This window comes from Protomyctophum bolini, assembly GCF_963924005.1.
Source record: "Protomyctophum bolini genome assembly, chromosome: 3".
NCBI classification, from domain to species: Eukaryota; Metazoa; Chordata; class Actinopteri; order Myctophiformes; family Myctophidae; genus Protomyctophum; species Protomyctophum bolini.
The window spans coordinates 27,837,231-27,851,800 of record NC_137864.1 but is presented as its reverse complement, the minus strand read 5'-3'; the positions used below and the strand labels follow the sequence as shown (position 1 = coordinate 27,851,800).

Genomic DNA, 14,570 nt, shown 5'->3' with positions numbered 1-14,570 from the left:
CACAGACACATGCATACGCACACACCCCCACCGGTGATTTAATTAAATCAAGCCTTGCATCCCTCAGTAGAGAGACACTATAGGCAGCCATAGTCTTCGGATGGCGGATGTCTAATAATGGTGAGCATAGGGGTTTGGGAGTGGGTGTAGGAGGGTGGTGGTACTTTACTGATCCGTACTCTAGGGCTCCACCGCCGGCCACAACCCACCCGCCACAAATAAAGGGCCTCGACGGCTGAAGATTGAGTGTCCGCGAGAGCCATGGGGTCCAAGACGCGGGACCGCGGGTAGCATCGATTTAATTGCCTTTGGTTTATTTGTGGAGTCCTAATTATTGACTGGAGGTAGGATTTAATGGGCAGAGTCTTTATGAAGACAGGGAAATGACTGGCTTTCTCCAGCCGGCCAGTAATGAAGAGGGCGGGCGGGGGCTGGGGGCCGCACATACACGCACATGCGTATGCCCATGCCCGTACACATGCAAGTAGACACGTACATAATACTCCAACGTGCATGCTTCCCCCTTAGATCATCTTTCAGACTCATTTCATACACTCATACTGTACACGTGAAGCTATCCGGGGTCTGTCTAAGCCTCGTGGCACAATAACATTTAAGAAGTCATCGACTGTGCTCAGACCTTTATGGGCGCAGGTTGGTTTGGTTTACTGGTGCACCGGTGACACGGAGGGCTTGCTAATATTTAACTCCCGATCACACCCCAGGGAGAGCTACATCACTCTCCATCAGCATGCATAACATAACAAGCACACATTGCAGCATATACTGGACATACAGGAGAACTGGCTGAGCGCTTCTAATTGGCGAGAAAGATACAATCAGCTACGGTTCAGAGTGCAATAATGCAATGTCTTTCATCAGTGGCCTATGAAGTGGTGCATATTGGACAACCGGTGAGATATGAATTAGTCGGCTAATTCTCTCTACGCCGTCCTCAGACGAGCCCTCCATCGGTGTCTTTAGTCATCACGATTATCCATATACTGCATCTGGCCAGCTTGCTTGTGTTTCGCTTGTTTTTGTTCTTTTTCATCTTTCTCCCAATTTAGACATCGCCAATTCCATCCATTAGTATCCCACTATCAGAATAGGGTGGACTTGGTGTCTGGTTGCTAGGGCCGAGCTTACCAGCCACTTCCTTCCACACTTCCACATTATCAGACTATTCATAAGTACTCTGCCAAGGTTCTAGGCTTATTATCCCGCCCTTCATATATTGTACAGTTAACATAAAACACATTATTCAGGCACATTTCAGCCACCTCCCTTTGGACCATTCTACGCAACGTCATCAAACAGCGATGCGCACCTATGGTACCGTAACATCATTCTACAGGCCACAGCCTGTAGAGTCTTGTATAGTAGTCCATCGCTATCACTGCTAAGTGCTAGCGATGTGCTACTTTTCAATGTTGGGGCTTCTTTGCATGTGACACTTTTGAGTTTCACAGGCAGGATGTAACGCATCAGGATATCCTGTATGCAACCTGTAGGAGTTGCCATTGCCGTAACAGAGCTTGCCCTCCCCTGCCAGCTTCCCACCATAGTGAACACCGCTACATGTGTTCATTGGACTGACTGGCCAAACTGGAGGCACCGCGTACAGGACCCAAACTCTCTGGTGACCAGGTACTTTACCTCTAGACCACCGAGACCCCACATATGCTGCTTCTTATAGTTTCAAATGCAAAATGACTTCAGCAAAATAGAATGCTCATTTATGGGACCAGGAATGGCATTCATTCTTATGAGCTAAAAACAGACATGGTTGATGTCACATCTCTTCCAGGCTTGTTCCCCAGGCATCCGGCCATACTGCCGGCTCCGTAGGGCATTGACTCGTTAACACTCTAAATTAACTGTATCAAAGGATTCATGGTGCCAGCACAGTGAGAAAGTTTTCTATTGTTGGTGTCGTTTGCAGCATGAGGGGTTTTGTGTGTGCGTGTGTGTGTCTGTGTGTCTCATTACAGTTCTGTAATGACAAAGGAACAGCTCCGAGTCCCCCTCATCTTCCCTCTGAATGGAAAGCGACTCTAATTAAGCCTTGTTTAATGACTGGGGTAATTAAATCAGCCACTCTCTGATTGTCTGTACATGTGTGTTTGTTTTTCTGTGTTTTCGCACGGTGGGGACTCAGGCTGAGCCTTTGTACTGTAAATGTGACAGTGGAACAGTGGTACAGTATACTTGGGGGGCGGGGTGGCAGTTAGTAGTGGAGATGGCCCCCAGGGGCCACTGAGTGCCAGTGTGTTTAAAGTTGCTATTATGAGGATTATAATGCCAAAGCAGGCCGTGGCCTACTCTGCATTCACCACCCACACATTACGGAAATGGCACCAGCTATTTCAGCTCATTATCTAGTTATCTAACTAGCAATACTAGACACTGTCTCGTGGTACTGTCATTCCGTTCTTTACAGTGAAACCTACAAGCTCGGTCCCTGCGGACTGTACTACACTATACAGTACATCCCCTCTTGATGTGGGCGCACGAAAGCAGGCTTTGTTGTATACATTGAACACACATCACATGGTCGTTTCTGTGTGTCTGTGGGCGGAAGTGGCAGCTGGCAGACCTGCTTCTCAATACAGTGTGTAAAAGTATATGTGTATGTATATACAGTATATATATCCTATATTAAAATTGGCTAATGGGTGGGCAGACAATGGCCACGTCACCTTGACTTGATTTTATTGGGAGGATGGCCCCTTGAGATGCAGCATCTGGTTTTAGAGGGGGTCCTATAAAACTCCACTATACTGTAACTGTTGAGACAAGACACCATTTCTGTCTGTCGACATTGATGTAGGCAGGACCACTTGTACCAGTCCTGCTGTACAATGCAGCACATTGCTGATGACGCCATATTGCACATCAGGTGTTGTGCTCTCGATTTGTCCAGCACACTACAGTATGTCGGCAGACGGGCACAGCAGAGGTTATGTATTTGTATGCTGATGCTTGCTGCGAGCCAAGCCACTGTCGTCAGCCTCATCTCTCAAGCACAGCACCTTGACAGCATGGCTATGCTGCAACGTGGCCAGTGTGCTCTCAGTTGCCATGCTCACTGTATCCCTACTGAGGCATACCTCTACAAAGGTGTGTCTAGGGGTTTAGTTGCTGCATGGCAGAACCAGTACAGGTTTTGGCAAAAATGAAAAAAGCTTCACTGTTGACACATTACCTGCCAGGTTTTACCCACGGGACCTGAGACATGAACCGGATGTAAACTCAGCTGTGCAGAGTGGTGGACGATCATAATTTCTTTCACTCAGAAAATAGATTTTGTATCATCGGTTCTTTAGTAATGGGCCGTTGAATAAAAATGTGTTTTGACCAAAAACGCAATCAGACTGTTGTAGCCGTCGCCTAGCAATCTAGGAAAAGACCATTGGACGTCTATAGACATCTTGGGCAGTGAAGCGTTCCATTTGAAAAGACGTCTATAGACAGTCATTGTGTTAACAGGAAGTACACTCTTGATTTTCTGTCACTGTGCAGACCTGTACAATCTTTCAATTTGTTTTGGGGAAGTTGTTGCAGGCAGAGCCTCGCCTGTCTTGCAATACAGTACGTTTGCAATGAGCCATGTTGTGTTCCCCATGTGTGGGAAGTGTGCTGGTGCCAAGTTTATTATGTCACTATTCAGAGATACAGAGGTTGTGTTCTCTATGTCATTGCTGCCACTGGTAGATACACAATTGTCATGAATTATACTCAATACACTGCACCACAGAACCGTTCATGCTGCTGTTTATCCACACACTACCTAAAAGCTTGTATTTCTTTTATATAGATATCACTAACAGCCATCACAGCTATATTTAAACCTCCCACACAACCCCTGATAATCTAAATCACCTCATTTTCTACGCCTAACGAGTGTGAACCTTGAAACAAAGACCCGGTGTGCGTTCCTGTGTGTGTTTAATCTTAGGGGTGTATTTAGGTCAGATCCCTAACAAACGCAGGTTGCACGCAGACCTGAATGTTACCCCCACCCCCACCCACGCCCCAAACAACGTATCAAGAAAAGGAGAGATTGTTTTAATTATGGTATCTGTGGCCCCAAGTGTCCAATTCCCTTTCATATCAGTCTCCTGTGGCCTGAAGGGGAGAAGGGAGAGAGGGAACCATTCCACTGCAGGGGATGGTAATTACTGAAGAGAGAGAGAGAATAGGGTCTCGTTGGCGCATTGGTGGTTTCTTTACCTGAGCGCCTCCTTGCAAATGTGACATATTCATTATCGGGCATAATCAAATGCAAGTCTTAATAGTATGGGTGCCTTTGTGCTTCCCCCCCCCCCCACTACCTTCTTGGTGTTGTTGTTTGTGTTGTTTCATTATTCCCCCGTTTGATAAATTTGATTTTCAAACAAAAGTGAGAAGATCAAAGATCAGAGAGCTGTTTTTTCCCCCTTCCCTCTGTGATCATGAAAAGTACAGTAACTACTTCCCCTGTTACCTTGAATGGTGGCCTAGATTGAAGATAGCATCTCTGGCAGGAAGAAAGGGACAGAAAGATAGAACAGGGGAAACATGAATGCTACCTTCAAACTGGCTGATTAGTCAGGTTTGTTTTTATGATGAAGTTGGGACCTGACATATCAGTGAACATGATATTTTTCGGTTAAAGTTTGTTCCCTGGTTCTGACGCTGAAGGTGAAAACCGTTGGGTCATTCTCTTCAGGATATGTATACATTTATCAGTCATTTATCAGTCTTGTTCTGATGCTGTTCAGCATCGGTAAGTTACACAAAAAGTGAAGCCAGTACAATGCATTTAATTGAACTTGTGTGGGGTTTAAATAATATTTACATATTATGTATACTGCAGTATTGAGTGGCCCGGGAAGGCCAGTGAATAATTGAATAACACTTATAAAGTACTGAAGTAAGTAAGACAAAAAAGAACCCTATCTTCCATTTAGCTGAATTCATGTATTATTTTTATATTCATCTCTGACTCCATTGCGTCCCCTCCACAGTTGCTCTCTATCCACTCTATCAGTCCATCCATGTCAGTGTGTCCGTCGGTCCGTCTATTTATATTTCTCCCTCTCTCCATTGTTCTTTCTTCATCGTATCACTTTCTCTCCCTAATTCTTCCACCAGCTAGTTCTCTCATCATTTAGACATCCACCACAAGTTGGGCCCTTGAAATCAATTGCGTTAATTTGCTCCTAGGGAGGGAGAGACAGTGAGAAGACAGGGGGGGTTGGGAGTATGATCGATCGGTTAAGAGAAAAGATGCCATACGCGATGCCACTACAATAACCACACTACCTTGACAGCGGTCACAGGAGTGTTGTAGCATTGAGCCCGCTCCCAGCCTCAAGGTGCGCCCGGGGCCAAAGAATACCAATGTCATTTAATTGGCTCATAAAAACACCTTTTGCTCAGAGACCCTCACCTTAGAGGCACACGTGCACACGTGTGCATGCGGGCGAGCACACACATACTGTATGATCACACATATTTATGGGACACAGGTTCAAGACACACACACACACATGCGCGCACGCGCACACAACCACAGGTATACAAAACACACACAAACAAACAAAGTCTCGGACACAAATGCATTGCATACACAGTACACACAGGCACAAAATACACACGCACACAATAGAGACTCGGACATGCAAGCACACAAACAGAAACGACCACAGGAGCACCCTGTCAGTTTCACCGGCTTACCCTGTCAGTTCACCACCTGGGCGTGCTAATGAAATCATAGCTAACAAAAGGTCCTCTCTGCAGGGCCTGTTGAATAGTAATGGCTGTAAGTTAGCGTAGCTCTTGTAGCACTGCCAAAGGGGACAGGGGGGCCTCCCGCAGGAAAGGGCCAGGCACCGTAGCTTTGCATTGACGCCAGCCCGCTCTGCCAAAGGGGACAGGGGGCCCAGCTAAATCAGCTGCAGAGTAGCACTAGTCGCTAGCAACTGCCTTAAGGGACCCATGGGGATTTAGGATAGCAGGTGTATCAAAGCTTAGCCAGCACTGTCCCAGGGGAACTATAGAGGGAATGGCTGTAAAGGAGTATATATATATATATATATATATATATATATATAAAATGCTCTGCTGTCCTGGCCTCTCCTCTCCTCTACTGTCTCTGTCCTGTCCTATAATCACCTGTTCTGTCTTCTCTTCTCCTGTCATGTCATATCCTCTCTTCTAATCTCATCTCATGTCCTCTCATGGTCCTGTCCCACCCTCTCATGTCCTCCTGCTCTGTCCTGTCTTCTCATGCCTTTTCCATCGCTGTCGTCTTCTGTCCTCTCCTGTCATGCCCTCTCCTTTGGCTGTCCTATCCTACAACAGCATATCTTTGGGTCCTAACAGTCCGACACGCAATGATCCGACACCTATACACCTATACCCCTAACCCCACTCGGATCTGAGTCTTAATCGGCCACATACAGTATGTGTCTTAACTGGCCACGTATGTGTCTTAACCGGCCACGTATGTGTCTTAACCGGCCACGTATGTGTCTTAACCGGCCACGTATGTGTCTTAACCGTCAACCCATGTGTCTTAAACGGCCATGTATGTCGAACTATTGGTCCGGACTATTGCCCCCCCCCCCATACAATGTGTGTACAGGTGTTAGTGTGTTATGTTTTCCTTCTAATGATGCTGCTGCTGTCCCACAGAGCCCTGTGTTGTGGCTCTGTCTCTATTTTAGTGAGTTTGTTTGCTTATAGTTAGTAGCGTTCTAAGTGGAGTTAGCTGATTAGGGGTATGCGTGTGCGTGTGGTGTGCGTCTGCGGTGTGTGTGTGTGTGTGTGTGTGTGTCTTTCTGTCTCTGGGGACCATGCAGAGGAGATGTCTCAGCAGTAACAGTGCTAGAGTGGCTCTCTAAGGAGCAGGGCTGTGTTTGATGCGCCCAGCACTGGGACTCACTCCCTACACACACGCACGCACACACGCACGCACGCACACACACACGCGCACACGCACACACACACACACACACACACACACACACACACACACACACACACACACACACACAGTTGCACAGGCAAACACATACTGTAGAGCCATTTATACACCCAGACACCGACAACGACTCACACAAATTCACAAATAACACACACACACACACACAGACAGACACACTCACTCCTCTCAGCTCTTCTCCCTAATGAAGTGGTGGCTCTGTGCCTCTGTGTGCATACTGCATACATACATGCATAGGAACGTGAGTTCTTGCCCAAAATACCGTCTCTGTCAGAAACCTTTGTCTGATCAGAACCATTACTTTTAAGAATGACCTGTCTTACAAGGATCCAGTGTAGTCATCATTTAGTCACACGCTCTTGTTAATACACTTTTATTAATTAGATATTCATAAAACATAGACAGAATTAACCACTTTCAACCTTGTGTCCATATATCTATATCAGAGACTCCAAAATGTTCATTTTTCATTAAATGAAGAAAAAAGAAAAGAAAAAAAGAAATAGTGCCTCATCATAGTTGGCATTGTGACTTTATATATTGTCAGATACTTGCATGAGAGGCGGTGGAGTTAGCTGCTTTAGCAGACAGTTTGAGCGTCTAAGGGAGTTAACTGGTTTTGTCAGAAGCACTTTTTAATACTTTTCATTGGTTCAATATTTGTTTTATCCAACACACAGGCATAAAAGGTGTTCAGTATAAAATAAAATCCCCAATTATTTTGAAGTAAAATGCTTATGTTCATCTGACATAATGCAGGTTTTGTGGATTATTTAAAATGATTTCATGGACTCGTCACCATGAGTGATTTCAGTCATTTGATTTGGAGGGAAGCATGTCTTTCACTTGGCTTATAACTTAATTTAAGTTTACACAATTACTGATGTCCTTCCTCATGTGGCTGGTAAAGTCAAGCCCTATAATAAAAATCACACCGTGTGAAGTGAGTGATTTTCTCAGACACATGACGTAAATTCTCCATTCATTGTCAATGGGAATCTAACAAAAATACAGAGTTGCTCAGACACATGATGTAAATTCATTGTCAATGGGAATATAGTCTTTGTGTAGGAGTAAAATAGCTGATTTGCTCGTCTACATATGACGTCAATTATCCATTCATTGTCAATGGCATTTAATGTTTGTGTTAGGACAAAATAGCTGAATTGCATATGATGTAAATATGATGTAAATTCTCCATTCATTGTCAATGGCATTTAACCCATTTTGGGCGGGAACCCCTTTTGGTGATAGCACTATGTTATGCTTTAGCTATTGAAAAATAGCAGATCTACAAGAACTTGTAGGTATGCTATTTTTGAAAAAGCAAAGAACGACTGACATAGAATCATAGCTTTTTCAGAAAACTGTCAGGATTTAGAAGACATTTTTAGAATCTGATCTCAGATCAAAATTGTGTTAGGATTGAAATCTACACTATAGCTGAATATGAGGGCTAGCACATCATCATACATCATCTCATGCCGGCCAATCAGAATTTGCGTCCTCTCCTTCGTCTTCAATGTTTGTGTTATGCAATGTTTGTGTTTACACAAACACTCAAAATTGTGCATCCATTGTCAATGGCATTTAATGTTTGTGTTGGGACAAAGTTTGTGTTTACACACTCACCAAAAGCTGGACATAGAAATCACACCTGTGTGAGGTGGGGGGTGCTCTTATCATCATACTTCATCATACATCATCTCATTCTGGCCAATCACAATTCGTGTCCTCACTTTTGTCTTCAATGTTTGTGTTTACACACTGGTCTTTAATGTTTGTGTTTACACACTTGTCTTCAATGTTTGTGTTTACACACTCAAGCCTCTTCAAATATCTGGTTGGAGACTGGAGATGACGTCACTTTTTTTGTCACGCTGATTGGCTGAAGGGGTTGTCTGTCAACGCTGTACTCCCGCAGCCAACCATGCATTAGCACGGTCGAGACTCCACACAAATGAATGGAAATGCAATTTCAAAGGAGAGTGGTGGTTACCTCCTTTACCCTTACTCAATGGGACATCTAAAGGTCAGAGAGGTCTTTTGACGAATGATTGTGAACTTCAGTTCCTGAGGGATTCTCACGACCTATATTGCCGAATTTCGTGAAGAACGATATAGCACAGAACTGCCAAAACTGATGACGTAATTCGTAGGGGGTCTACGCCCTTTGGGCTCATAAATATCTCACATAAAACCTATATTTTGTATATTTCTTCTTTGTATGTAGAAGAGCATGCAGGAACATGAGTGTATACAGACTAGAATTTTGCGCCCGCTTCGCAAGGACTCAATCCCAGATTTACTTCGCCATGCACTCCGCGGCAGAAGTGCCGTGTTCGCATGAATGAAACTGTTCATTTAGAAGGAATAAGCTAAATTGCGAGCCTAGAATTCCTCTTCCTTGTTTTTGTCTTCTCCTGCGAGAGCCGAGAGACGGAGAGAACAGATTCTGAATTTCTGAGAGCTAGTGACGTGTGAGGCGGGGGCGGGCCTGGTGTGGGCTGAGAGCTGGTGACTCTGATTGGCTTGCCACATCTTTTCCGAACATGTTTTAATTGGCTGGAGCCAATGTGACCAACTTTACAATTGTTAAAATAGATTAGAGAACTATAACATCAAAACATGATAATTTTACTTATTTTGCAAATCGTTTAGAAAACAACGCTATTGTCTCTTTCATGCTATTAGGCAAATTGCAGATTGGGACTTGAGCCTCACAAAAGAAGTGTAGATTTTATTTTTAGCTTTAATCCCTGTGGTTTGACTGAACTCCTGTGGTGAAAGTTGACCATGGAGTTGACGGATTACACTGTACCACACGCAGTAGGCTGCCCACGCCATGCTTGACATCTGTCAGTGTTTCACACACAGCTGGAGTAGCAGCTCTTTCACCAACACAAACAGCTCAGTGGAGTACCAGCTCTTTCACCAACACACACAGCTCAGTGGAGTAGCAGCTCTTTCACCAACACACACAGCTCAGTGGAGTAGCAGCTCTTTCACCAACACACACAGCTCAGTGGAGTAGCAGCTCTTTCACCAACACACACAGCTCAGTGGAGTAGCAGCTCTTTCACCAACACACACAGCAGGCAGACACTCAAAGGAGAAATGTACAACCCCTGAATATTTATATTGTTATACAGCTTCATATATATATATACATATATATATACATATATACATGCACTAGCAACTCATATGAGTTGGGGTGGCGCCTGTCAGCAGGCGGGTATTAAACAGGAGGAGTGGGACGGAAGACGCTATACATCCTTCAGGAAGGGGTTCCTCACTGTCAGGATAGCCAGTAGGGTGCGATAGCAGTATAGGGTGTATAGTGTAGGGTATAGGGTGTATATTGTAGGGTATAGGGTGCGATAGCAGTGACAACACAGAAATGTGTGAGGACTGAGGAGGGTTAATTAGCATTAATGACTAAATTGATAGAGAAAAAGGGGGAAATAATGTGCACAGCCATTAAGGGCCCTATTTTAACAGTGGAACTTTGTGCCATGGTGCATGGTTTTCATTTGCTGTTTATGTTTATGTGTTTTCTCTAGGACCTGCACAAAAGTCCCTGAATTTATCATGGGTGTGTTTTGGGCATTGCAAGTTGGTCTTAATTTGAAGCGCAAAGCAATAGCATTGCAGGCCCTAATTAAGATGCACAGATAGAACATAGGGAAACTTGCACGAGAAACCAGGCAATCAGGCAGGTTATATATTCTAATTCCAAAGTTACAGGGGCCCTGGTGGCAAAGACCCAATAACCCTTTGTTTTCTTGGAATGACCAGCAGGGCCCTGCCTGAGGGTCTCAGGATGTGCTACTGCTCATATATAAGGATGCTAGACCGAGCCGTGTCTTAACAATAATCTGTGCGACTCCCAAATCTTTACTATCCTGCGTCAGCTGGTTAATATTATTTGAGACTTTCAGTATCTTTGCTATGCATCCTATGCTGGTGCATCCCATATGTTGCACAGAAATGTTGTAATTAACTATAGGACACGAATATCATAGCCCTGGGGTACTGTTATTGACTGATTTGAAAACATGTTTAAGAATTGAGATCCTTTTCCTGCCATAAATGTGCATGACAAATATTACCCCGGTCAGCCTAGTAGCAGATTGCAAGACTAGCTGCAGAGACGCATACATAAACATTGGCAAATCTTCCTGGCAGAGATTTAAAATAAAAACTTTGTTCCACTGCTTTTGACTTGCGCCGGTCTCGCCAGATATTTCGGACAGTGCCTTATGTTTTTGCAATCCATTCTGTAAAAGTTTAAAAATCATCCGAGAGACTGTGTAATATTTCCGATGCCATAGTGAGCCTGGTCGGTCCACGTCTCATCTCTGACCATGTGACTTGGGGAAGTCGCTGAGGGTTTGTTTGCCCAGCTCTGTGTAGAAGTGTGAATATTTATGTCTGATCCAGCCTGTATGTGTGCCTTTGATCGTTCTGCACTAATCACCAGGAAGTCCTTGTGTCTGTTCAGAAGAAACAAAATAAAAAAACAGGAGTGCAGAGGTGAAGACAGCCCATTCCCCGTCTTATTTCCTCTCACTCTCTCTCATTGCTCTCTCCTTCTCTCCATTCCTACCTCCTTCTGTTCCTCGCCCACACACAGCAGAGGAAACCACACACAGGGAGAACTCCAAACTTTACAGATTCTGGATGTGGTTTTAAAGTGGGCCCTCCCCTTTGTCAGTTTTCCTTCCTGTGTTGCCCTGGTTTGAAACCACGTTCCTCTTGGAAAACAATACTCTGCTTTATGTGTATACTAATCGGTTTATTTCCACTGTCCAATAACTTCACCCACATGTGTCTTGGTGACAGACACCACTGCAGGAATGTCTCAACACTTTCCAATCGAGACATTCGCTCCTACTGCACACATGGCACAGGGGAATGAGGGGATGACACGTCCCAAGGCAATGCTTTGGACAGACTGTACATGTAGTATCACTGATTCAGCAAATGAAGTGTTTTGAGTGATCATCCATGGAAGCTGAGGACAGAACAGAGTGGCATGTTAGACTCATTGTTATGCCTTTGTAAAGCAGCTGCTGTGTAATCTATTTTGAGAAATGCTTTTATATCAAAAACCCTGAACATAGAGTTCAGGGTTTTTTGATATAAGATTATAAAAGTTTGTAGAAAGTCCTCGGGCCCAATCTGCCAGTGAGTCTCCCTTGTCTGGCCCGCCGACAACTAGCAAACAGGCCTTCTTTTGAGACAAGAAAAACTGCCAGGTATTAAAAACACAGCCTTTTTTCTTCCTGTTGTTGTTTTCCTCTTTCTTTCTAACCCATCTCCCCCTGCCACCTCCCCTACACCCCTCTTTCTGTCTCTTTCATCCCTCTCTCTCTCTCCCTCCTCTCCTTCCCCCTGCAGATCCCCTCTGCTGGCCAGCTAATGGAGGCTGTGTGCGTGAAGATGAAGGAGAGGAAAGTGCTGACAGAAGAGCTGGCCACGCTCGCAACACCAGTCAGCGAAAATGCCTGACTCCCCGGGCTGAGGCTCAGGGAAAAAAAAACTGTCATCCACTTCTCTTCTCTCCCTCCCTCCTTTCTTCTCCTCCTCTCAGTGGGGGCCGGGGCTGGGCCCAGGCCGTGGCGATCCAAGCCAGGCCAAGGAGAAACGGCACCAATATACATGTGTGAGGGAACGGCGCTGTCTAGTCACTCCAGGGCCAGCTCAGCTCACTCAGCGCAGCAGTGAGCTGAGAGCCCAGGCTTTTGTAAATGAGCCCTCGACATCTGCAGTTAGCACTTAGCGCACTCTGTCTATCAGACAGGGCCCCCTTTAGCGCTGAGCTAATTTACCACGCTCGTCTCTCTCTCTCTCTCTCTCTCTCTCTCTCTCTCTCTCTCTCTCTCTCTCTCTCTCTCTCTCTGATCCTTCTCTCTCTTTCCCAAAGTGATAAGGCCAAGTGCTTACGCATAATGCTAAAAGTTGGACATGATCTTTTTCTCTCTTCTCTTCCTGTCTCTTTTTGACTTCTCCTCCCTAATTTATTTGGGATCTCATGGAGGGGTGCAGGGTCTTGACCTAACAGTGCCTCGTCGACACTTTGAGTACAGGCACAGTGCAATATGTTCACTGTAATAGCCTTAGCCATGATGCTGTGCCTTACTGATCTTAATGCACAGGACATAGTTATTCAATGTTGCACTACTGTAGGTAATTACTGTATGTTACAAAGCTGATCGTTGGTGTCGATTTTAAATAAAGAGTGTTTCCTATTATTATTATTATGCATCACTCTGAGCCCCTATACTTTTTTTACACCTGAGTAACAGTGTCTTAAAGTAATGCCTAAATACTGAAATGCATTTTGCAAAATTATGTCTGTGTTTTGGATTAATTCAAGCATTTCATATGCATGTCATTCAAATTCTGATGATGACGACTGCCTGCTCACACGTCATACAGTAAGTAAAAAATGTTAATATATTAAACCAAAATTAGGCTACTAAATATCCTACAGTATCTTGTGTTAAAGGGTCATATCAATGTGTGGTGGTACAATACTGTACCTGCCCAAACATTTCAAGTCAAACTGGAGAGGAACATCAGCAAAAATGTCTTGAAAATGCAAATGTATTTTCTGCCACTGCTAAATGATGCCTTTTGTGTGCATGGTTCATTCCAGCAGTTCAGTCAGTCAGGTCCGCCATGGCCACTGAAGCCGTTCGCCATTGGCCGGCAGGGTTCCCGCTCCCCCACGTGATTGACAGCTGACTGTCGGACCATCCCCATGGTTCTGCTCGCTAACGAGCGACCCCCGCTGTTGACATCATTAACGAGGGGTCCGCCACCGTACAAGTGTGTAACCCACCCTCCCACACACACACACACACACACAACACAGTGGTGCACTCGGAGAGTGTGGTTTCACCCTTGACACAGCTACCTTCAACCTCTTTTATCTCTCTGTCTCTCTGTTCATTTCCCTTTCTTTCCTTCTGTCTTTTATTATTCATTTGGAATATCAAACCCGTGGACCAGGTCTCCTGTCCTTGAGTTGGGGCGTCCCACACCAGAGACTCACTCTCTCTCTCTCCCCCCCCCCCTCCTAATCACCCGTCTCTCTCTTCCTCTTGTTTCTTTCTACCCTAATCACCCTACTTTCTCTTTTTTTCTCTCATTCTTCCCAGCACTCCAGCACTTTCCCTCTTACCCCCCGAACCACCCCCCCGTTCACCCACCTTCCATCACTCTCTCTTTTTCTCTCTCCTTTCTAATTCTCGCTCCCTCCCTCTTTTCTTCTTCATGTACAATTAACAACCATATGTAGGGCCCTGCGTTGAGGAATTAACAAGAAATAATTCCACTTTCTAATCCCACCTCCCTCTACGACAACCCCCCACCACCACCACCTCTCCCCTGTCCTCCCTCCCTCGCTCCTTCGTTCCCCTCCTCTCAGATATATGCTAATGATGTCGTCTCCCTTTATCTTTGTGTAATAAAGGATTAAGTCCAGGACTGTGTCTCTCCTCGCTGCAACTCGGGGACCAATTTAGCATGGGGGGGGGGGAGTCTCCGGGAGAGACAAAGCCCC

The 14,570-nt window shown here is 45.1% G+C and overlaps 1 protein-coding gene across 1 annotated transcript in view; it reads left to right on the top strand.

Moving 5' to 3' along the window:
• Positions 1–12,860, top strand: part of cntln (centlein, centrosomal protein) — a gene marked incomplete at its 5' end in the record, with an annotated part of 129,476 nt that extends 116,616 nt beyond the window's left edge. Inside the window, one exon of the mRNA XM_080758968.1 lies at positions 12,401–12,860. Within this exon, the coding sequence (XP_080615094.1) occupies positions 12,401–12,511 (111 nt within the window). The 3' untranslated portion in view covers positions 12,512–12,860. The remainder of the gene's footprint in view (positions 1–12,400) is intronic.
• Positions 12,861–14,570: the final 1,710 nt, after the last annotated feature.